Source organism: Strigops habroptila, chromosome 18 (assembly GCF_004027225.2).
Source record: "Strigops habroptila isolate Jane chromosome 18, bStrHab1.2.pri, whole genome shotgun sequence".
Lineage (NCBI taxonomy): Eukaryota > Metazoa > Chordata > Aves > Psittaciformes > Psittacidae > Strigops > Strigops habroptila.
The window spans coordinates 2,008,682-2,032,086 of NC_044294.2; the positions used below are offsets into that span (position 1 = coordinate 2,008,682).

Here is a 23,405-nt window from a genome sequence, read left to right on the forward strand (position 1 = left end):
AGAAGGACTGTGTCACCTTATAGCAGCCTTTCAGTACCTAAAAGGACGACCAGAAATTTGGAGAGGGACTTTTTACAAGGGCAGGTAATGGCTGCCCTTTACAAGGGGAAATGGCTATAAACTGACAGAGGGGATGAGCTTTAAGGTCCCTTCCAACCCAAACCAGCCTAAGATTTGTAACAAACTGATATCCTGGCTGCTTCTCTGCTATCTGGAGTTTGTAGGTGGCTCTGTGTACTTGCCAAATACCCATCTTGAGGCAGAGGAACTCATGCAGGGAAAATACTGATAAACACACTGGCTAGAGCTCACTGTTCAGGAGGTTGTTCATGAAATCAGTTTTCATGACTCTCCCTGGATTACCTCTGACTCTCAGGTCCAGCAAGTTGCCATTCTAGATACTTTTTAGATGAGTGATATCTTCAACCTAATTGCCACATAGACTGATTTACAGTTTGCTGGGCTCACTAGTGCTGCTTCCGTGGTGCTTCACAGCAGGTTTATTTCTGGCATTAAAATAAAGACTTCAGCCATTTCATAAAATCAAATTGTAGAAATTTGAGGTTGGAAAAGATGTTTTTCCCACAATATTTGGAATCAAACTACGAAAAAGTAAGTCAAACTAAAAGGTTGTATTAGTAAGCATGTTTGAAAAAGAAAATACTAGTGGAAATAACTGGTTCTTTGAGAACGTGGGACCAGGCTATGGACTGAAAGGAACCATCATTTTAGTGGTGGTCTTGGCAGTCCTTGGGGTAATGGTTGGACTTGATGATCCTAAAGGTCTTTTCCAACCTGGTTGATTCTATGATTCATGGGGATGATTGGGCAAGCACGTGGTGAGGCAGAGCAGCAAGACACGAGGGCTAATTTCTGCAGGAGCAGGAGTGTTTGTTTTGCTTTTTGAGTGATGACAAGTGAGCAAACAAGATCTGAATTTCACATCTGCTCCAAAGACTTCTCTTACTCTCTGTAAGTAGCCAAAACATATCAGGAGTTGGTAAGACAACATGTCTGATGGATTTCTGCTTTTTTTTCATCAGCTTGCTGAAAAGTGGAAGCGAGATGACAAAACATTTCATAAGCAGTCACGGAGTCCATCTCTTGGCACGTGGGAGTACTGATAAAAGCTGGCTTTGCCTGAAATTGTAAACTGCACCTTGGTAGCCTTGATTGGAGCTCTGTAACACGGCCCTCATGTTTCCCACGAGACCTGGCTGACCATCGGCAGTTGGAAGCATCCACTTTACTCACCTACACGTAAGATGACCAGAGCCGTGGTTTACCATAATTTCCTGAGGTGCCGTTACTCATAATGGACCATTGGTGATGTTCAGAGAATCTCTTATCTGCCTGGACCCTGCTGGATATAATTATTGAGTGTATCTGTTTTCTGACCATTTGAAAATAGCTGTGGGATGATTTCTGGCAGCTAACATGTCTGCTGTGGCACAGGGAATATATCCAAACCTATTTCAATAATCTTTTCTCTGTTCTGTTTAAAGAGATGGCAGTTCTCCTTACGGCTAAATAGACTACCTTCCAGGTACTCTGTCATCTTGAGACACACCAGGCAGTTTTTTATAGCAGTGCTAAATCAAAACCATTTCTTGCCAGAGGAAACTTCTCACCTCCTTCTTATGAAATGTGACAGTGTACATGGCAGATACTGGCTTTGCTGCTCAGGTGACCTGCATGTCTGTCTTAGCCGCACCCTCTAAGTGGGTAATTTTGATCACAGAATCATAGAATCCCAGACTGGTCTGTGTTGAAGGGACCTTAAAGCTCCTCCAGTTCCAACCCCCTGCCACGGGCAGGGACACCTTCCACTAGAGCAGGTTGCTCCAAGCCCCTGTGTCCAACCTGGCCTTGAACACTGCCAGGGATGAGGCAGCCACAGCTTCTCTGGGCACCCTGTGCCAGCGCCTCAGCACCCTCACAGGGAAGAACTTCTGCCTAATGTCTAATCTAAATCTACCCATTTTCTTTCTGAATTTCTAAATGCCAATTTTCTTTCTGATCCTTCACCGTGCTCTCCAAACATCATGATATTTCTCATGTGATACTCCGAGACATGGAGCTACTTTGGCCAGACTTCCACGTACTCCTCCAGAAGCGACACAGGCAGTTTTTCAGCATCTTCTCCTTATGCCTTCATTGCCCTTCCCAGTGTTTTGCTGTGTTCCTTAGGCACACGTAGAGCTGAGGTGTGACCAGCAGCAGCGAGGGAGGGAGTCAGGTCAAGGCTGACTCCATCCTCCTCCCGGGCTGCTGAGCACATCAGGAAGGTGGTGTTGGTGCATCACTTACAGAAGGGTTTTCTCCTTCTTGTTCATGCACCTGTAATCACAGATAAAATAGAAAAAGTGATTTGAAGCTGCTATCTGGCCCAAGAGGAAAAAAATCTTAACAGAAACACACATAATCCCATATGAGACAAGCCCAGAAAAATCCAATTGGATTCTTTCCTAAGCTAAATTCTACAATACCGTTATCTCCTTGATTATTTATTGCACACAGTAATAAGCAGACAAAGAAAAAGTGCTCTTGCTAAAGTCTTTCAGCCAGATTTCAGCATCCAGAAAAGATTTATGTTGTAATTGAAAAGAGAAAGCTGCGTTTTTACTGGGAACACCTTCATAGGTTTGGTTTTAAACAGGCATCTCATGGCATAAAAATAATTGTTCTGGAAATCCTGATTTTTACTGCTCCTGTTACCTTTTTTTTTCCTGTTACAACTGATCAGTTTAACCTTCTCCGCATCAGGATTACACAGTAGGGAGGTGTCCAGTATTCCCTTAGAACAGGCACATCACTGCTGGTTCTCGGAGCTCTCCACCACTGTCCCAGGCTGCCCTTGGCTGTGCTTTGCACCAGTTTTCTACGTCTGCCCAGTGAAATACGGTTGCTCCCTCCACAGCTCTCCAGAGAAATGAGTGGTCACAGCAGCAGTTGGCAAGGAGGAACTTTTCCAGGCTCCACATGCATCACCGGCCAGCAGTCGCTGTGATTTCCTGAGCCTCTCCTCCCCAGATCAGCAGAATGAAGTTTTGCTTTTTATGGATGCATAAGTAACCCCTTGAGTAAACATCTATTCAAACCTACATAATTAGTACTTAATTTCTCAGAAAGCTAATGAAAGGCCCTTTTAGGTTCCTAATTGGCTGCTGCTTCCTATTAGTCAACTCTGAGTATGAACTATCAACATGGGAAGTGCACTATATGGCAGGAACTGTGCAGACCAGGAACACAAGGCTGAAAGCCAACAAGCAGGATGGGCAAGCATCTGGGTGCATGATCACATAAACCTCATACAGACTGCTGTTGTGCAGTGCAGGCTGAAAGTGATTCAAAAGTAGCCTTTCTTCAGTGGAAGAAATTCAGTCTCAAACCCAAACTCTCAATGCTTGATCTTTAGGTCACGGGGTAGTTGTAAATTTTGGGAGGATGGTTTGTGTGGTCAGGCCATGTCCTGGAAATCACAGCATCACAGAATGGTTTGGGTTGGGAAGGGACCTTAAAGCTCATCCAGTTCCAACCCCCTGCCCCGGGCAGGGACACCTTCCACTAAGACCAGGTTGCTCCAAGCCCCTGTGTCCAACCTCGCCAATCTCAACAGATTTCTATGAAAACAATATCAACACAGGAGATGAGGTAGCTGGGATTATTTAGGGACAGATAATCAAGCTGTACTGTAAATGTAGCGCTGAACAGCTTAATTAACAGCACATGCCTATCAGGAGCTAATTCCATGATTCTTTACCATTTTAAAATGAATGGTTACCAGTAAGTTCCAAGGACCATAATTACCAGGTTAAGAAGAATGCACAAAACCTGCAGCTTTGTGCGGGTTTGCACAAAGATAACACCTTTGGATAGTTCAGTTACCAATTTAACCACTTCAGCTATAAACATAAAGCCTGTAGAGAAGAGCAACTCTTTCCCACAGAGACAGTAGAGATTCAAAGTACCATCTACTTCCACATCAGCTTATTCCCAGTCACGCTACAAACGAAGAACCTCCTTGCTTTAAAGTCAGTGTCTGTGTTTAAGGCAACAAAGGAAAACAAATAATGCTTACAGATTCCACTTGAGAGGAATATGCCATTGAAGTACATGTTATTTCAAGGAGCTCATCTAGAAAAACACCTTACCCTGACCAACCTCTCAGAAACCCCCACTGCATTGCTCACTGAAGTCCTTATTTATTTATTTTGCTCCAAAGTCCGTGCTGGTTTCATTGGCTGTGCTGCAGTGCTCTCTGCAGGCACCAGCCTGGGACTTCCAGAGATGCTACAGCAGAGCAAAGGCAGGGACAAGGCTGGCACAGCCACTTGGGATTGCATTCTGGTGCTGCCAGGCCCATGGATTTACAACCCGTGAGTTCAGCTCCTGGAAAACCCTGAGACTGCCAACACTGATTCTTTGTATTTGCTTTCTGAGTTTGTATTTACACTCAGAGCATCACATCTCAAAACTTCTCCGCTTGGAAATCCCCTGTGCACGTGCCTCCTCCACAAACAGCCCTGCTGCCGCTGAGAATGTTCAGGAGATCTTTCCTTTTCTCACTTCTCACAGAAGCACCCAGGTCCCTTCTCAGCAGAAGAGCAGGTTTGGGGCTCACGGTGCCTTTCAAACACCTCTGCAAACAGGCTGCTGCAATTTGCACGTTGCGCTGCTGGTTTCCATCACACCTCCTCACGTCTGATTCATGCCATTAAAAACTAGATTGTTGCTTGCTCTGAATGGCTTTGGTTAATAACTGCTATTTTAACTCGAGCCCATTGAGAGCTCAGGAAAAGTCCCTGAACTGAATTGCCTGTTGTCCCGGATTTCTATTTGGCAAGGTCGAGAGCTGCCATCTCGATTGATTCTTCCCACAGCAAAGCACACAAGGGACCTTTTCCCTCTCGCTCCCACTGGGTTGTTGGTATTTTTCTCAGTGTGCTTCTGAAGGCCAAACTCTGAACACTGTGGATGTGGGGAATGTTGCAGCTCTCACATACTGAAGAGCCTTGCTCTGCTTTCCTTTTTTTCAGGCAAGTTTCTTCCTACTTCTGTCTGGTGCCTGATAACACCACACAAACTCCAAGGACTGGAGCGCAGTAAATGCTTCCCTTTTGTTCCCATTACCTCTGCCTTAAGCTTCTCCCAAAGCAACTGCGTCGTCACCAAAGAATCATAGAATGGTTTAGGTTGGATCATGTCATATTTCATTTCATTTCCCCTTAAGCACCCTGTGGGTAACCCAGCCCAGGGTGACTTGGTGCCCAGGCCATGAGCGCTCCTCTCCTCCATGCAAGGCAAACCCGACCCAGGGATCAGACACCAGCATCACAGGGAAGATGGATGCTCATGCATAGATGCCAGTTTGTTCTCCTAACTGGCACTCTATTTGGAATTAAGATCATCATGAGCCTATTTCAATAAAGGACTTTTTGCTTTCCTCCCTTGCACACATTTAGTGGCCCAGCGCCTGTGGGCAGCACTACATAGGTTCCTTTGACTAAATCTATCCTAAAATATCCTCTGTGGTCCAAGGTGTCCTTCGTGTAATCTCACCACACGAGTTTTAACTGTGGCTATATTACATTTCTACTTAGGATACAATTGCCGATAGCTTTTGAGAAAGTAGAAGTTAATAAGAAAATCCAAAATCGTGTAAAATAAGAAATAAGCTGAGAACTGAGCATGTAAAGACAATAATACTGAAAGCATTAAGTTGATTTTATGTTTTAAAAGTGGAATCAATAGACGGGAATGAAAACAAGAGGTGGAAGTGGCCAGCACCTTTCTCAGGCACAGCAGCAGAACAGCCCAAGACCGGGCACAGGAGGGCACCAGGCACCACAGGCACAAAGGTTTCGAGATAATCAGATCAATGCAGATTCCACCAAAACCTGGCACTAAAGAAAACCTTCACATTCCAATCCACATCCAGAAATTCTGACCACAATCCCTGACATGACAGAGTTCACAAGGATGGAGCCCAGCAACAAAGAAATGAACAATAACCAAACAGCCATCGCCAGGGAATGAAGCTACTGAAGAAAAAAGTATTAAGAAAAATAATGTGATTTTCTAGTATTGCCTGAGAGTTGATTTATTCCTGATATAAAACTAAACTACACAATGATGTGTTCTTTTTTCATGCATTATTCTAGATGGCAGTGTAAATCAACAGAGTGCAGTCAGTAAAGTTGTTATTGCCATCTAAAAATCCTGCACTATAGAAAAGATTCAAAGAATTATTATTTCCTATATTCATATGTACTGTGCTTCTTGGGAAGGCACACACACACAGAGGTTTTGAAAGTCAAAACAGAGCTACTGTATGGTTTAAAATAGTCAGAACTTTGGTGATGGAGATTGATCCCTTGTGCAGTGATTTTTCTCCATGGTTTTAACGTGCCGTGTAAAAATGGTGAAGAGCGTCATCTTCCCAGTGCTAGGAGTGAGAGGGTTGGGGTGCCAGAGCATCCTGGTGGGAAACCTCACCCTGGTCCAGTCCCGCTCCACGTTGTGTGGCTCCACAGAACTCCTAACAGAAGAAAATGGGGCACAAGGGCATGTAGTAATAGCACAAGGGGGAATGGCTTTAACCTGCCAGAGGGGAGATTGAGATGAGCTCTTAAGCAGAAGTTCTTCCCTGTGAGGGTGCTGAGGCGCTGGCACAGGGTGCCCAGAGAAGCTGTGGCTGCCCCATCCCTGGCAGTGTTCAAGGCCAGGTTGGACACAGGGGCTTGGAGCAACCTGCTCTAGTGGAAGGTGTCCCTGCCCGTGGCAGGGGTTGGAACTGGACGAGCTTTAAAGTCTTTTCCCAAAACAGTCTGTGATTCCATGATTTTTTTTAATACCACGAAGTCATTTCTCTGGTTAAGGCAAATGATTTTTGCATTCCACCCAGGAACGTTTCACCACCAACTGGGTACATGCGAGGAGCAGCCGCTGCTGCTCACTGTGCTCCGCTTCTCCCGGCAGCAGCTCAGTCAGTCCCCCCGCGGTGAAGCTCTCGTGCTCCCGTGTCCGCGCTGCCAGGTACCGCTGCCGTGATCCACAGCGACGTGCACGCACACCCACAGGCAGCTCGTGCTCCTGGCGATTTACTCCTCTGGAAGAGCTCCCTGGTTGCCATCACAGCGGAGCATCTCCTCCTCCCCGCTGCCCGTGAGCACCCAGGCGGGCTCTAATCCCTCCAGACCGCGGGAGCCGAGCAGGAGCAGCAGCAAACAGAAGTTCCCTTGTTTGGCTGACTTGGGTAAGCAAAATATTATTTCCTTAATAGCCATTTGCTTTTCCTGTCTGTGCTGTGCAGGGAAGCAAGTGGGATTCTGGTTAACGTGGGGGGTTTTAAATGAATTTTATCTAGTAACAGGAAAATACCGGGGGACTTCTCTGCACAGGCTGTTAGTCTAGTATCCTTCAGCACCTATATTTAGCAATTTCATAGAAAGCTGCCTTCTGACCTTTTACTTCCAAAGTATTTAAAGGAATCTGAAATGATTACAATGAAAATGGTGATTTTTGCAAGTGTTCAAGTCAATGCACTGTTTTTGGACCGATGGAGCGGTGGGATGAATACAGGATGTTTAATGTGGATTTGTTTTTAATGGCGAGCTTATGTTTTCAATTTCTTTTGTCCCTGAACACAGAGGCTGGCCTGGCAGTTCATTCACTCACATGCAGATTGCTTGTTTTGGTGTATTTTTTAAAGTAAAGCCCTTTGATTTTATATTCTCTGTAAACTTCTTGCTCATTCTAAAGGCAAAATCATGAAAGCAGCATGTGTCTTCCCCCTCCACATGTAACTTTGTCACAAGACTATTAATCATGTCTCACAATAATTTTGCTAATGCAGTATAATCCATTCAGAAGCAGCGTGTCTGTCTGCAGATGGATTTGTTGCTGAGAGATATGAAAGTGGAACAAATTCCTTCAGGAAATATTTAAGCAAGGTCATAATAACATTCATTCCATTCTAACCAATGATGTGTCATTTGCTGAATCAGACTGAGTATAGCAGCAGCCACATTTATTGACTTAGTCTGTAGAAGAGCCCAAAGGTTAGACATTAATATTAGAACTGTTTTCTACTTTCAGCATATACTTATCAGACTGAAGTCCTGCATATTGCTTGGTTTGTTATGATGGGGAAGAGGGAAACTAAATAGATTAAAGCAATGTTAAGTACCTCACTTTCATCTCCAAAGGTCTTTACCTTAGGTCTAATTAATGAGTATTTCCACTTTATTATGCAATCTTAACCCACTTCTTGCACTGTCAAAAGGTGAATGGGCGAAAGAGCAAACAGGGACCCTTCTCTAGATTAGGTGCTTAAAATAGTGCATTATTTTTCAAGTGCATATTGGGTGTGCTGTGCCCGTGCATCCCACTGCTGTGCCTGGAAGTCATGCCCACCAAGCTGGGGGGATGCACAGGGTGCCAGGGTGGATCTGACAAACAAGGGATGTCAGGAGTGTGATGGAAGCACATGGACGGGCACATCACCTGGCAGGAAAACCTGCCAGTCCAAGCACAGTCTGTTTGCCCAACTTTTGTTTCTTCAACTAAGTGAGTAGATAAAAGTAGATTAAACCCCCTTCATCCGTACACTGTGTACTAATGCTGAGAAAGGTCAGATGTTGTTGGGCCAGAGCCTGGATAAATAACAAAACCCAGACAACAAATATATCAGATGTTGCAGCCTCACAAACTGCTGCAAAGTGCAACAAGTGGTTTCACCAGGTGTCATAATCCTGTAGTCACGACCAGACCGAGAGGCATCTGTGTCCTGCACCAAGCCTCTTTGCGAACACTTTGCTATGCATCAGAAAAGGAAAAAGTATTGAGAAGAATGTGATCCAGCATGGGGAAGGAGGAAGGTGGGCAAGTATTCATCACCTGAGCACATATGCAGCTTCACATTTTAGGCAATTCAAACATTTCATTATTGAGCTCCCAAAATAGCAGCACTTACTCCCCTTCCTCGCAGAAAGGCGAGGGGAGGCAGGAAATGACTGGCTCATGATGGCACAGAAAAACTGAGAAAGCAGGAAATCAAATACACGTGTAGGGAGTCAGAGCTATTCATCCAGCCTTTCCTCCAGATACCAGCAAAACCAAATGCCGTACACAGAGAGTGACAGAAGGAGGAACTATAAGATGAACAGATGATTCACAAGAGACTGAAGAAAACACGGTACTACCTTCCTTTAGAAGCAAAATCCCTTTTAAAGAGAAACTTGTTCAATTCACAACGAATTTAACATGAGAATGTTTAATCCCAGGAGGGATTCCTCTGCACTGTGCTGCTACCGGGCTGCCCCCCATGACAATTGGGCTGTGCTTCAGTGCACGAGCAGCACAGGAACAGAGACTAAAATACTGTTTGTCCCTGGGGCCAGGCTGACCTACTTGGGTTTGGTTTATTTTATACTTCATATTCTTTGTTTGACACTCAGCTGGGAAATGGAGAGGTCATCTGAATTTTACCCATCACTCAACACCACACTGGTATCATGCATTTGATGATTATTTCAAGTGGATAAAACTCACCTTCCACCAGCAGCTGAATGCCTCTGCTGAAAATTCTCCTTATGTGACACTCCAGATCTGTAGAAATTCAGGATGGGCAAATGGCTGCAAAAGAAAACTTCATCTGGGGCCTCAAGGTGTTGGCAGAAAGGTTTTTTATGAAGAACTTTTAATCTTCACTGATTCTAAACAGCAAGATATGGCTGGGTTTTAGAAGGAGTTGCATTTTTAGGAGTTACACATGCATCAGAATCTAGAAGGTACATAAAGGTCAAGCGCACTCTGGCCTTTGGTGATTTTATGGACTGAAGCCTCCAGCTGTTTACAACTGAGTCAACTTTGTTTTCAATAATGTTAAATTAACCTTTAAAAAATTGGGTCAAGGAGCTGGAAACCCTGACCCCATGCTAATTCAGGAGACAAACTAGGTTCAGGAGGAACTCAGTATCTAAGCTGCCTGTCTTGAAACGAGATCTTCCAGCTTTTTCTCTGCCTTTCCCGAAACACTTATTTTTCCACCTAAGATTGTGCTTTGCCTTTCAAAGGCTCAGCTGTGTCTCACAGGCTTCGGTGCAGCCGTCGCTGCTCTCCAGAAGTGTGGTGCTCCACATTCCAAGGGGATGCTCCCCATGCCAAGGGCGCTGCTGTCAGCACCCAGCATCCCCCCTGCCTGGGGATATTTTCAGTGCATTTCTTTTATATCCTGATAGCATGGACAAGCCACTACTTTTATATTTTCTTGCCTAGTCTCCGGGCTTCATTCTCACCTTCCAGCGTACTTCCAGTTCTGTAATGTTAGACCTGATCTTATTAAGAGTTCTTAGATGCTTGTATAACATTTCACACCTCCCGTACCTTGTGTAAGCCCTAACTAAGTCCCCCAGTGCTCCGGTGAGCTCTCTGCAGGCAGACACCATTACTTTCTGTATTACAGCCGTGCTGCCCAGCCAGCACTGTAAAGAGCTTAGCGGTGGGGGACTGGGACCTGACCAAGGTCAAGCCTCCCGTGAGCAGACAGGGCACAAAGCTGGGCACCTCTCTGCCTTCTCTGCAGACTCCCAGCACCCTGGTATCACATCATTTCCCTGCAAGAAAAAGGCCGGGGGAAGGTTATGACTCAGAGCAGAAGCAATCTGTCAATTAACAAAAATAAAAGGTGACAGCAGCGCAAACTGCACAAGACACATCAACAGAATGTTTTGTATCAATTCCCCTCCCTGCAGTCACGAGCTCTTGAAACTATTTATTATTTGAGCAATAGAGCAGCTAAACTATAATCTATCTCCATCGCTAGTTGTACCTAACTTCTAATCCATTAAGTCATAGATGCTTTAGTTAAAATCAGCAACCATTCAGCAGGGCTTTTTTAACCACTAAATACGAAGCATAACATAAACATTTGTAATTGCCAACACGTGCTAAATGAGTGTACTGACAAGAGAGTATTACCATATGGTCACCAGCTCCTACCCAGCTGAGCTGGTATTAGGCTGCACTGATGGCTGGAGCAGGACATAACAGCAGGGACGTGGTCAGCACAAGCAGTTGTGAGTAGCAAAAGCAGCACAGAATTTCTCATGCTTGAAAAGTGTGACTCCCCTGACCAAGCAAACACCACTCACAGCACCCCGAATCCAGCCAGCTTCTTCACGCGAGCACCCTCCACACCAGTCACCTCTTCTCTTCCTCTTCCTCACAGCGTTCCCTGCTTCCACTCTGGAGGCGATGGGTCGCAAGGAAGAGGATGACAGCAGCTCCTGGAAGAAACAGACGAGCAACATCCGAAAAACATTCATTTTCATGGAGGCCCTGGGATCGTAAGTACCAGAGCTGCTCTGCAGACACGGCCACTGCTTAGATACTGCCTGCCCAGCCCCAGGCAGCAACTCCCTCCTGGGCCAATGTCACAAGAAACTGACTCCCTGTGAGCCAAGCCCCAGTCTCGAGGTGAGGGGCTGGTGCCCGTCGCTGCTGCACAGTTCTGCTGGTGCTCTGATTCACGGCTCACGCTTGCCAAGCAGCGCCAAAGCGGCTCCTTCCCACCCGGCCCTGCAGCACGGCTCCAAGCCAGCTCTGCCCTTTCCTCCTGGCCCTCTAAGCCTGAGTGGCAGCTTAGTTCAGTTTTGCTCTTTTCCTGCTGAGTGCACTGGTCTGTGGTGGCTGCAAGGTCAAGCAAGGTCAAGGGATGGCTCTGAGAGAGGTATCATAATAATACACCATATATTTAGCTCAAACCCTGACTCAGTTGAGGGATGAAACAAGAACAAGGATGTTCAAGTTGTACGATACTTCTCTGTGAGTTAACAGCTTAATTTGCCTATTCATGTGAATGAGACACGAAAACATTCCCAAGGTGGCGGAGGTGGAATTGAATTACCTCCACCAGTGAGTCGTGTCACGGCCAAATTTTCTGTGACTTGAGAACCCACAGCAAAGCTCCCAAAAAAAAACAGCTGCTCCAGAGCTCAGTGACATTTTAAATCATTATGTCCCTGGTCAGCCTCAGAAATGAGTTAAATTATCCAGCAGCTTTCCCCAAAGGAATGAGGTTAGAAAAAAGCTTTGTTCTCTCCCAGCCAACTTGTTGATTCATCATTTTTTAATAAGGGGCATAATTATTATAAACTGTTTGGGACAGATATATAGAACAGATGCCCCAGCATCTGATTTGTAGGTTGTTCATTTCCTACTATTACATTAACAGGAAAATTTAGCATTAGAAATTGGGATTTTTTCCACATGCACCACTTGAGCTGGCTGAAGAATATAAATGAGGATTTGCGACCTAAAACTACCTGGGAACTTGTTATCACCTTCCCCCAGGATCCACCACTGCTGGATAAGGGACCTTAGTGAGAATGTCCCTGCCTATTCCCTGAGAGCCCTCGGGAACTTGAAAGGCATTTCCATACAACAGCCTTCAGAGTTTATATGGATAAAAGGAGAAAAATGTGTGAAACAAGGAAAAGGTCTCAAGACCACCTGCTTTTTGGGTCAGAAGAGAGAAGACTATCACATATCATTTACTGAGAGAAGCAAAGATTTGAATTCATCCGAAAATCTATGAGTTTTTGGGGGTTGGGATGGTTTTGGGGGTTGGGTTGGGTTTTTCCTTGCTGGAACCAGTCCTGCCACAGCCAATTCCTTGCAACCCCAATGGCCTTGCACATTGTTCCGGCAGCACCCAGGGCCCCACTGGAGGAGGAGGAGGAGGAAAGCAGAGCCAAGTGAGGAGCTGCTTTAGGCTCCTGCTCCCCATCACAGCATCACCAGCTGCCACTCGCTAACAAAGACACATGAGTAAAGCAGTGTGTGCTAGATGGGAACAGCTCCATGTTCCAGTCTGTCTGCACAGCACACGGGATTCTTTGCTTAGTGGATTACAGGAGACACAGGTTTTCCGCCCTTGTTTGCTGGGTTTGCTGCAATAGCATCCCAACCCAACCAAGAAGGTGCTTCCACTGCGCTCACCTTCCTCACTCTGCCCTCCAGCTCCCTGCCTGGCTTTGCAGACTCAGTGGCAAGTTCCATTTAACTGCCATCAATTAATCTGTTGCTCATTTGATGAGGATTACTGAGGACTGACGGGGCAAAGTATGCACTGTCACTGTCCTGACACGTGTTCAGCTGCCTAAGACAAACCTTTAACAGGATTATGAGCTTTAGGCATGTTATAAATACCTGCTCGTTGCTGCACTGGGCAGAACCTTTATCAGGAACATACAAGACACTCATTGTCGCGTTGTCGCTAAGGGTAGACATGTATTAGCAGAAAGGAAAACACATAAGATGCTGAATGAAAATATGAACTGATGTTATCTGCTTATTTTGCACTTCAGATATACAGAACATTGGTTGATATACCCAAATTGCAACATAACTGGGCCCTCTCATGCAATTCAGGTACCTCAGCCCTTGGGACAATGCTGAGCAGGGAAAGGGAAGGACTGCTTTAAGACCATGGGGGCTTGGAGGAAATATGGTTTGTATTAAGCAGGAATTTCAGTGAGTGGAGGCTGTTGGGATCTTTCCATGGGGAGGGCTCTTTACCCCAACAAGCTTCCAAGTTGCAGGCACACTGTTAGTGATGTGGTTACTGATACAGCCCCTCACTTGGCCTGGGAGAATTCCCCCAACAGATTGAAGTGCAACAGTTCCCTGAAAGGCAGTAAACTAAGAGGCCATGGACGGTGCCTCCTCCTGCACCCACCCAAGGTGAGGGCTCAAACCCTGTTTGCCATCTGCCTCCCCAGCGGTGTGCTCCAAACCCAGCACAGCTGAAGTTCACTCAGAGCCTGGCACAGGCACTTGACTGTCTTCACAGATGGACCTGAAGAATGTGACTTCATTTCATTGCAGGGGTCCTTTTTGTTCACTACCTCCACACAGCTTTGTGATGAACGATGTAAAATTAACCTTTTCTCCATGAACAGAGAAAAGTGGGGGGTGGTGTCTAAATATTGCATAATCTTGCATTGAATATCCTAAGTTTGGGGCTGCTGGAGAGCATAGAATCCCAGACTGGTTTGGGTTGGATGGGACCTTAAAGCTCATCCAGTTCCAACCCCCTGCCACAGGCAGGGACACCTTCCACTAGAGCAGGTTGCTCCAAGCCCCGTCCAACCTGGCCTTGATTGTAGTTCTAGGTCTACACAATCAGCATCCACTTAGAGATAAATTACTACCGTATTGGTTTTTCTTCCTATTTCCTCTTTCTCTCTGTGAGTATCCTCCCAGTTCACAGCAGCAGCAGCTGCTGAAATACAACTTATTTTCTTCTCTGCAGAGGTGCCTTTTCGGAAGTTTTCCTAGTGAAGAAAAGAAGCACTGGCAAGCTTTTTGCTCTGAAATGCATCAAGAAGTCTCCTCTCACAAGGGACAGCAGCTTGGAGAATGAAATAGCAGTGCTGAAAAAGTGAGTATATATACATTGCAATGTAAAGAAGGAGAAATATCCTTTCCTAAGGTGGGTGGCTCTACAGTACTAATAAATATTTCTTTTTATAGGATGTATAAATGTTACTGTGAATTAGTAAAGTTTCTGCTCTCATTCCTCAGCTGGGTTTGTAACCCCAACAGAGCCATACGTGCTCTGAAGGGAGTTTGCAGTACCATCAACAATCCCCTGCCACGTAGGGAGAGGGAGATCGGCCGCAAAACAGCCCAGTGAACCTTCACTGGTGATTAAAGCAAGAGGATTTCTACTTGAAAAACCACTTTTGTCCTTGCCAGGAAAATGATCCAAGGGTTGGACCATCTCTCCTATGTAGACAGGCTGAGAAAGCTGGGCTGGGTCAGCCTGGAGAAGAGAAGGCTCCTTAAAGGGAGACCTTATAACAGTCTTCCAACACCTAAAGAGGCCAACAAGAAATCTGGCTTTGGACAAGGGCCTGTAGGGACAGGACAAGGGGAATGGCTTTAACCTGCCAGAGGGGAGATTGAGATGAGCTCTGAGGCAGAAGCTCTTCCCTGTGAGGGTGCTGAGGCGCTGGCACAGGGTGCCCAGAGAAGCTGTGGCTGCCCCATCCCTGGCAGTGTTCAAGGCCAGGTTGGACACAGGGGCTTGGAGCAACCTGCTCTAGTGTGAGGTGTCCCTGCCCGTGGCAGGGGATTGGAACTGGGTGAGCTTTAAGGTCCTTTCCAACCCAAACTGTTCTGGGATTCTGTGATTTATCTTTGCAGAATAAAGCATGAAAACATCGTGACTTTAGAAGATATTTATGAGAGTACAACCCACTTCTACCTGGTCATGCAGCTGTAAGTATCAGCAGAGCCATTTCTTTGAGGGCCAGAGGACGAAGAGTGGCAGGACCAGGATGATGTACCCCATTCCAGCACCTACACACCAGAGTCCTCCCATGTAAAAGCTGCATGCCCAAACACCCCTCACTAAGGAGGCGAGAGCCGCATGGGTTGAACTAACCAGGACCTCGGTCCATGCTCATTTTAGCAGCAAGTTTCTAAACCAAGATTAGGATCTATTTATGCAAATTAATTCATCACAGTTTAGCAGGGCAGAGACAGAAGCATTTCTAATTAAAGCTGTGCCATGCAGGGTTTCTAGAAATGAAAATGGGCAACATGTCAGCTGCAGAGAAAGCAGCTCGCTGTGGGCATCAGCTCCAAGCACCCGGCTGCTACTGTTAACTTGCAAATTTAGCTAAAAGAAGCAATCACACAAAAAACCCCACATATCTGCTTGTGCAGCAGAGCCTGGAGACTCTGCTGGATGCCTGCAGCTCAGACCTGCTGGGATTTGCCTTGTAACCTTACCCAAATTCCCTGGGCTTCCCAGTAATGCTTTTGGCACCAGAAATTCTGAAGCATTCTGAAATGCTTTCTGGCACCCTGAAAGTGCACTCAAGAGCATCCATCAGCCTCACAAAAACTGCTGCTCAAGGAATGGTTCTGCTGTAAGTAGAGATGTAAAAGGACTAGAAAGTTAGCTTTCCCAACATAAAAGCACGATGAGCTCTGTTTCATGATTTTTTCAGTCTTTTTCTTTCTGAACTACCATTTCCACAGGGTATCTGGGGGAGAGCTGTTTGACCGGATTTTGGAACGAGGAGTTTACACCGAGAAAGATGCAAGTGTGGTGATCCACCAGGTCCTGACAGCGGTGAAGTACCTCCATGAAAACGGGATAGTTCACCGGGACTTGAAGGTGAGACCTGTCCCTCAGCAACAGAAGCACCCTGGGGAGCTGATGTGACTGGAGGCTTCACCACCTCTGCCCCTGACTTTCCCATTTTCTACTACACATTTCAACCCCTAATCACTCTGTGTTCACAGCCTGAAAACCTTCTTTACCTTACTCCTGAAGAGAACTCCAAAATCATGATCACAGACTTTGGCTTGTCTAAAATGGAACAGAACGGCATCATGTCCACTGCCTGTGGGACTCCAGGTTATGTTGGTAAGCCAGGGATCAGGAATGGGCTTGTGCTGGTGGACTGTCTGGAAAAAAGGGTTGTGCATGTGCAGTGCATTGCCTAGCAGAAAGGGAAAAAAATACATAATTATTAACAACAACGTGTTATTCACAGATGCACTGCATGGACCACATAAAGACTGGGTTACAAATGAGTGTAGAGACTGAAAAAGCTCAAATTGTTCAAAAGTGCAAAGAAAAGGATAATTTTCAGAGCAATATATTTCAGCATTAGTCATGTATTTAGTGAAAAAAGTACAAAAATCATTTTAACACAATGGGATTTTGTGTAATGTCCACCAGATGCACTGGCTGGGTCCACAGCTTACTGGTTAAAGCCTCCGGATGCAGGCAGAAATTGTCTGTGGTTCTTTCTATTCAATGACATAAAATAATCCAACTGGGAAATGGGGCTATTACTGGCCTGTTCTCTGGCACCTCAGAGGCCAAGTGTACAAGAAACTACTGATTTTCCCTGTATTGGATAATTTATTATTGCTTAGAAACATCATTTGGTTTTGCTGTTCTGCAGCCCCCGAAGTCCTTGCCCAGAAACCATACAGCAAAGCCGTAGACTGCTGGTCCATTGGAGTCATCACCTATATCCTGTGAGTAAGAGCAAACAGCATCCCACTTATTTCCCCACAAGTTTCCCAACTCGTCCACCGCTTCATACACCTCTGCAGAGCAGCAGTGCCAGTGGAGGCGATACTGGACCTCCCATTTTGCTGCAGGAATTCAGCAGCGCTGTATTCTTCCTTTGCACAGATTCACTAGACCACAGAAATTAAAAGGATGTGGGGAATCAAGTACTGCAGTGGAGATGAAAAGAATCACATTTCTCTATTATGTGCCTCATATGCTTTGTTGGGTTTTTTTTTTCAGTTGCCTACAAATATCATTCAATCTTCCCCGGTACTTTTTGTTTCATTTCCTCCCACACCATGCAGCTATGTACCAGCTGTGGCTTTGTCCTTTTGCTGCTGCAGTTAAGTTTTGAATTCTTTTCTGCAGCTTTACCAATACACTTAGATGTGAGGGACAGATGGATGGCTAGAGCAGCCTCCTCTGTTACTCACTTGTGTTGTCTGCCGGGCTGCTGTGGATGCCAGCACTGAAGGACCACTGGCTTTCTGCTCTGTTCCAGGCTGTGTGGGTATCCTCCTTTCTACGAAGAGACTGAATCCAAACTGTTTGAAAAGATTAAGGAAGGCTACTATGAGTTTGAGTCTCCGTTTTGGGATGATATCTCCGCATCAGGTAAAGCTGCAATCCAGAGCCCTGTGACCTTCGACTTCCCCGGCAGGGATAGGAAAGGATGAAGTCTTGAACTGATTCACTCACACAGCAGCAAACACCCAGACATGGGAAGTCATTGCAGAGGCTCCCACCACCACAGCAGAGGAGTGATGACAGCAAAGCCAGGCTGCAGTGGCAGAGATTGGGGTGCTTTACATCCTGCCTGCAATGCAGCAGCCTCGGCTGAAGCCTCTGTTAATGTAGCCCTGATTTTCACAAATGACTAGTGAGCTCCGAGAGGGCTTAAGTTTCCCTTGGAAATAGGGGAACTCCAGGCTTTCCACCTTGTTTTTCTGTTTGGGTTTTCTCTTCTTTTATTTTCCCCTTTTCTTTTCTCCCCATCGAGTCACGCTTCCTTACAGCAACACGAGCCATGTCAGCCACCACTGCCCCTTCCACCAGACTAACCTGCTCATGGAGCTCACCTGCACAGAGTTTACTGAAAACAGCATCTTAGCAGCATGTTTTAGAACATCAATCTTTAATATATATACAAACAAAAGTAGCAGGAGGTTTGTTAGGACTTAATAACAACCACCACAATCTCCCTGCAAAATAATGGAATAGAAATAAGGGAGGGATGTAAGCACTCTTTAAGGCAACTTCTAAATCTGCTCAGTTTGCACTTTCTTATGTTTTTTTGAGTTATTTTTTAGGCGAATAATTCAACTCAAATTAATGTAGTTAAGTGTGAAGTTCGGTACATCCCCAGTTAACATTTTTTCATCTGGAGCCTTTCACTACAAATGTCTCCTTTTAATGGCATGATGAAGCAGTACACCACCTTCTTAGGGCTGACCTTTGTGATGTTTACCCACTAGCGTTTGCCATATCCTGTTAGGCTCATATCTTGGAATAAGGAGAAAATAACCTTTTTCTCTGTGCTGCTTTCTCCTCCCTTCCTACCCAGCCAAGGATTTCATCAGACATTTACTGGAGAAGAACCCAAGCACGAGGTTTACCTGTGAGGAAGCCCTGCGGCACCCATGGTGAGAGCACCGGCGCCCCGGCAGTAGCTGGTGGCCACGGGGATTTACCAGCCTCCGCGTCTGGCTCCATGTGCTCAGTGATAGCTGGGAACAGGGGTGTCTCCTCAGCCCCCGTTATTAACGTCACTGCCTGCCTCCGCATGGCCCTGGGTGTTTCTTTCTTGTGTGCACAGAAAGAAAGTGATGAATAATTAAAGATGCAATTTGTGCATATTTGCCTCCATAAACAGAGGCAACGAAGAAATCCCACCCTGAGCTTTTCCAAGCTTTGAAGTGTGTGTTTGCGTTACATTTTGTTGCTGTTTTTCCTTGGGGTTTAATTATTGCTGATTGAACGTACAAAGCAGTTAGTTGCCTCCAGAATGTGGAATGCCTTACAAATGCCATCTGCCTACGAGCCCATTTTCTTCTCTCCCCATCTGCAGGATTAATGGAAATACAGCCCTTCACCGTGACATATACCCATCTGTCAGTGCTCAGATCCAGAAAAACTTTGCAAAGAGCAAATGGAGGGTAAGTCATTCACTGGTGAAAGCCTAGAGCCATTTCACTGACAAATGCCAGTTGCTGCCATCTAGCAATAAGCCAGGCTTCAGCTGTGTGGGGAAGCACCCAAAAGCTGAGATCCTGCAAAGGCTTCCTGAAAACTGGATGCAGTTACTGTTTATAGTATGTTGGGACTGATATTCCCTCCTGCAACGCGCACTGGTAGGTTCACCACAAACATTGCACTACAGTGGCCTCGCAGGGAAGGGGGAATGGGTTATTTGCCTTTATAGCGAGGGAGTGAAATTGGTGCTCCATCAGCAGATCTTTTGGGGAGCTTAATTCAGCTTTTCCTCCTTTCAGCCTTGAAGATAAATTGGTGCTTCGTTTATATCAAGAGTTTTAGTAAGAATTTAGGTAGAGAAAGGAATGCCAGAGGAACCACATGTGTGAGAGCATTTTAAGCACATTCAGAATTCAGCGCCAGCCTCTGTTTCACAGTGTGGTTAATTTACCCCTGATTTCATAGAATCACAGAATGATTTGGGTTGGAAAGGACCTTAAGATCATCCAGTTCCAACCCCCTGCCACAGGCAGGGACACCTTCCACTAGAGCAGGTTGCTCCAAGCCCTCTCCCACCTGGCCTTGAACACTGCCAATTTCCTACATGATTTCTAAATGAAATCTAAAATTTTCTACATGACTTCCCTGTGTAGAAGTGGTTGTCATCTCCAAAAGCAGTTTGCACTCAATGGAAATCACAGTGTTTATGCCAGGAACGAGCACTTCCCACTTTCCACGCATTGTGCAAACAATCATCTCCTTGGGTGGACATTCCCTTTGTCCTGCAGCACCCACCCAGCCTGCCATACAACCATAGAATCAACTAGGTTGGAAAAGACCTTTCAGATCATCAAGCCAAACCAATACCCATCTGTCAAGCCCACCACTAAACCATGTCACTAAGGGCAAACTTATCTCCCCTCATGGCTGCCCCTCATGATCTCCAGTCACAGCCACCCCTCGTCTGCCCCCTCATAGTGGCCCACACTGTATAGCTGCCGCCCTTACCTCTCATGGCCACTCCTCTCACCAGCTGCTCACCATGGGGTTTTTATCTTCTCCCCCAGCAAGCCTTCAATGCCGCAGCCGTTGTGCACCACATGAGGAAGCTCCACATGAACGTTCATGCGGCGGCTGAAAGCCCCCTCCCCGATACACAAGCCTCAGAGGCGTCCAGACCCAACACACCCATGGCAGCCACCCGGCCAGTGACACCAAATGAAGACAAGGACACATCAGTCCCTCCAGTCCCCTCGCAGGGCTGTCCAAACCCTCCCGCTCAGCTGGAGCAAGACACAAGAATGAGAGAGGAAAAGCTGCAAAGGCATTCGGAGAATGGATCCACCATCCAGCCCACTGGCAGCAGCCTGATCCTGCCGGATAACCACAGCCCACCAAGCAGAACTTCTTGTGGCTGTGGTCCAGCCTGCATGGGGCACGAGAAAACGAAGACATCTTTCTGCTCCGAGACAGTGCTGCTTAAAAAGTCCTCAAAATCCCAGTAAGTATCTGAGTCATTGGCCATAACTTCCAACAAAGTACATGGAATAACCATCTCTGGAAGGAACTGCCTGGCATATAAATTGCCAGCCCAGGTGGAGATAGAAAGGAGGGAGGAATAGGGACGGAAGCACACGCTTTGATGGCTGCATAGCAGCACCCAGTCAAGTGTTTATGTGCTTGTAGGAACATCGGGTGAGGCACTGCCTGGGCTGCATGGCAGAGCCTGCAGCGAGCTGAGGCACCAGGGCTCTGCTGCCACACTCCATTGACTGGAGCACATTTGCTTTCCAGAAACCAGGATTGCCTGTGGTTAAAGCTGCTGATGCCAGTTACTCACCTGGTGCTGAGGCTTTGCTTCCAGCAGCTGATGTCCTTTATATTAAAAACATCAAAAACACAATTTCCATTCACCTGCAAAATGATCTTAAATATTGCTGTTTCTCTTTTTTCCTTCTCTTCCAACTCCTCCATTCCCAACCAGTCACTTCAAATCAGAAGTTCTCGTTCCGATGAAAACTAGTAAACACTCTTCCCACTGTGGCACTGGGCAAACTGGAGTTTGTTTGATTATGTGATGAGGAGGCAGGCACCGGGCTCCCCACATCACCAGCGGTAAGTGCACGGCCATCCACTCACCACTGCTTTCATTTCTCCCATTATGGCATGGAAAAGGGAAAGGCACAAATAGCAGAGTGAGTGTCCATTAAATACATTGACTCACAGGTTTTTTGCAACAGAAAAGCCTTAACTAAACCACCTTCCAAGGAAGAAAACATCTTTCAGCTTCCATTAAGGCCAGTCCAGTGATTCTGAATCCAACTTTTATATCACAACAGGGTTGTGCAAGGAACATGTGGAAGGAAGCCAGGCATAGACCTGTCATATCAAACGCTACAATTATTCAAAGCTACTCAGTGGGAATCACACTGGAAGCAAACAGCTTCATCAGCTCGGATAAAGGCTTTTCAGCTGGGTCTCACTTGTGACCATGAGCAAAGGGCTGACAACAGGCTGCTGGTCCATGGCTGGGCACAGGCAGGACATCCCTGCAGCCTGAAGGGCCATTCCTTTTCCCAGATTTGGTCCAAGCAGGTCAATTTAAGTTGCTTTGTTACCAGAGAGCAGAGCACGGAGATGTTTTTAGTAGCTGAGCACAGTACAACCATGGAAATTTCATCCTGTTTGACCATAACTTGGCTTAATTCTGGACTAGCTGAATTGTTATGATTGGTACCACATTGTTTATGAGCAGTGAGAAGTATTGCTGTTAGATCCTGCAATAAAAAATGTTCCTCAAAGGGGAGCATATGCTAGCATAGTTCTCTGCAAAGCTACATAAAATGAGCTACCTCTTGTCATCTTTTATGACTCTCTGCTGATGAGATTGTATGAACAGGACTGTAATATACAAAGGATTAATAGAAGAGACAAATGCAAGTAAGATCTACTACAGGCTCCAGAAAGGTCCATTCCAAAGATCAGTCATCTAATTCCCCTTTATAACTAAGGTACACAAAGGGATCTAAGCTGTTCCTAACCCCCATGCTACTGCTTATTAAAAGAGCACATTTTGAAGGTAGCAGTCTAGTGAAACAAAGCTCAATCCTCAACTGAAATTCTCTCTCTTGCAGAAACAGAAGGGCTGTTTTACTCTCTTCTGCACTTCAAAGCCAGACATCAACAGTGCAAGCAAGAAAGGAGGCTGTGTCCCACCAGGAAGCAGCATCTCAGAGAGCAGCGACCGACTGGTGACAAGCAGCACATTAGTCCCAGGAATCCATCAGTGCAGTGACCTCGGAGTGTTTATGGATCATTAAAACTGGGAGAAGGCAAGGGAAAGTCTGAGGCTACTGCTAGCATATTCAGTGTATATTATCCATACGACATCGCTCAGTGGTATAAGCTTTTGTTTTCGGTATACTGATTAGTTGTCCAATGCATAATAAGTGCACTGCACAATGTAAATCCTATAAACTGAAGCCATGTGGAGTTTTACTCAGTGGCAGGTCATTTTTACAATCTTCACCCTCTCCACATCTTGGGTTTTGGATAGCCCCAGGCTTTGGCACTCAGAAGTTCAGCATCCACCAGCTGCCCAGGCTGCACAGTTCTCACTTCGGCTACAAAAGGAGAGCTACAACCTGCTACCAACCTCCATATGTCTAATAATAATCACAGAAAGGTTTAAGTTCCCTGCTTCCAAGTCTGTAATTGCACAATAAATACTTGCTTAATAAAGCTGAGTTTTGTTTTGTAAAGTGCCTCTTGGTTATTCATAGAAATTTGATGTGGAAACGGTCTATTAAGTCCCTTCTAAAGCATTCCCCGTGCATCTGCAGACCTGCTCCCTCTGGTATTTTTCTGGCACAGCGTTACGTGGTAACTAAGCAGATTGTGGCAGAAAGTCAAACAAGACATTTGCCTTCACCTTTGAGTAGGAGATTGCTTTTCTCTTATTTGTATAAATATAGGTATGTTGTAATTATGCTGGAGATAACATTCTCCATTTCTGTGATGTGATTATTTGAAGAAAGATCTAGGAGGGAAGTACTGAAGCCACAGCAAGTTTTAAAGATTAACTGCAGCATAGATGAAAAGC

At 45.8% G+C, this 23,405-nt stretch overlaps 1 protein-coding gene across 1 annotated transcript; it reads left to right on the plus strand.

Annotated features, from left to right (window-relative positions):
- The first annotated feature begins 6,962 nt into the window (after positions 1 to 6,962).
- CAMK1G (calcium/calmodulin dependent protein kinase IG) lies at positions 6,963 to 23,064 on the plus strand. Its single transcript, XM_030473303.1, has 13 exons — positions 6,963 to 7,258; positions 11,234 to 11,351; positions 14,321 to 14,449; positions 15,217 to 15,291; positions 16,060 to 16,198; positions 16,327 to 16,450; positions 16,998 to 17,073; positions 17,613 to 17,725; positions 18,675 to 18,753; positions 19,179 to 19,266; positions 20,371 to 20,804; positions 21,288 to 21,418; positions 22,438 to 23,064. Exons 2-12 carry the CDS (start codon positions 11,260 to 11,262, stop codon positions 21,379 to 21,381), a joined length of 1,443 nt encoding a protein of 480 aa, XP_030329163.1. The 5' UTR covers positions 6,963 to 7,258; positions 11,234 to 11,259; the 3' UTR covers positions 21,382 to 21,418; positions 22,438 to 23,064.
- Positions 23,065 to 23,405: the final 341 nt, after the last annotated feature.

Coding starts and splice junctions, on each gene's coding strand:
- CAMK1G (XM_030473303.1), top strand. CDS start 11,260: ATGGGTCGCAAGGAAGAGGATGACAGCAGCTCCTGGAAGAAACAGACG. Junction 17,074..17,612: donor GGAGTCATCACCTATATCCT/GTGAGTAAGAGC, acceptor GCTCTGTTCCAG/GCTGTGTGGGTATCCTCCTT. Junction 17,726..18,674: donor GGATGATATCTCCGCATCAG/GTAAAGCTGCAA, acceptor CTTCCTACCCAG/CCAAGGATTTCATCAGACAT.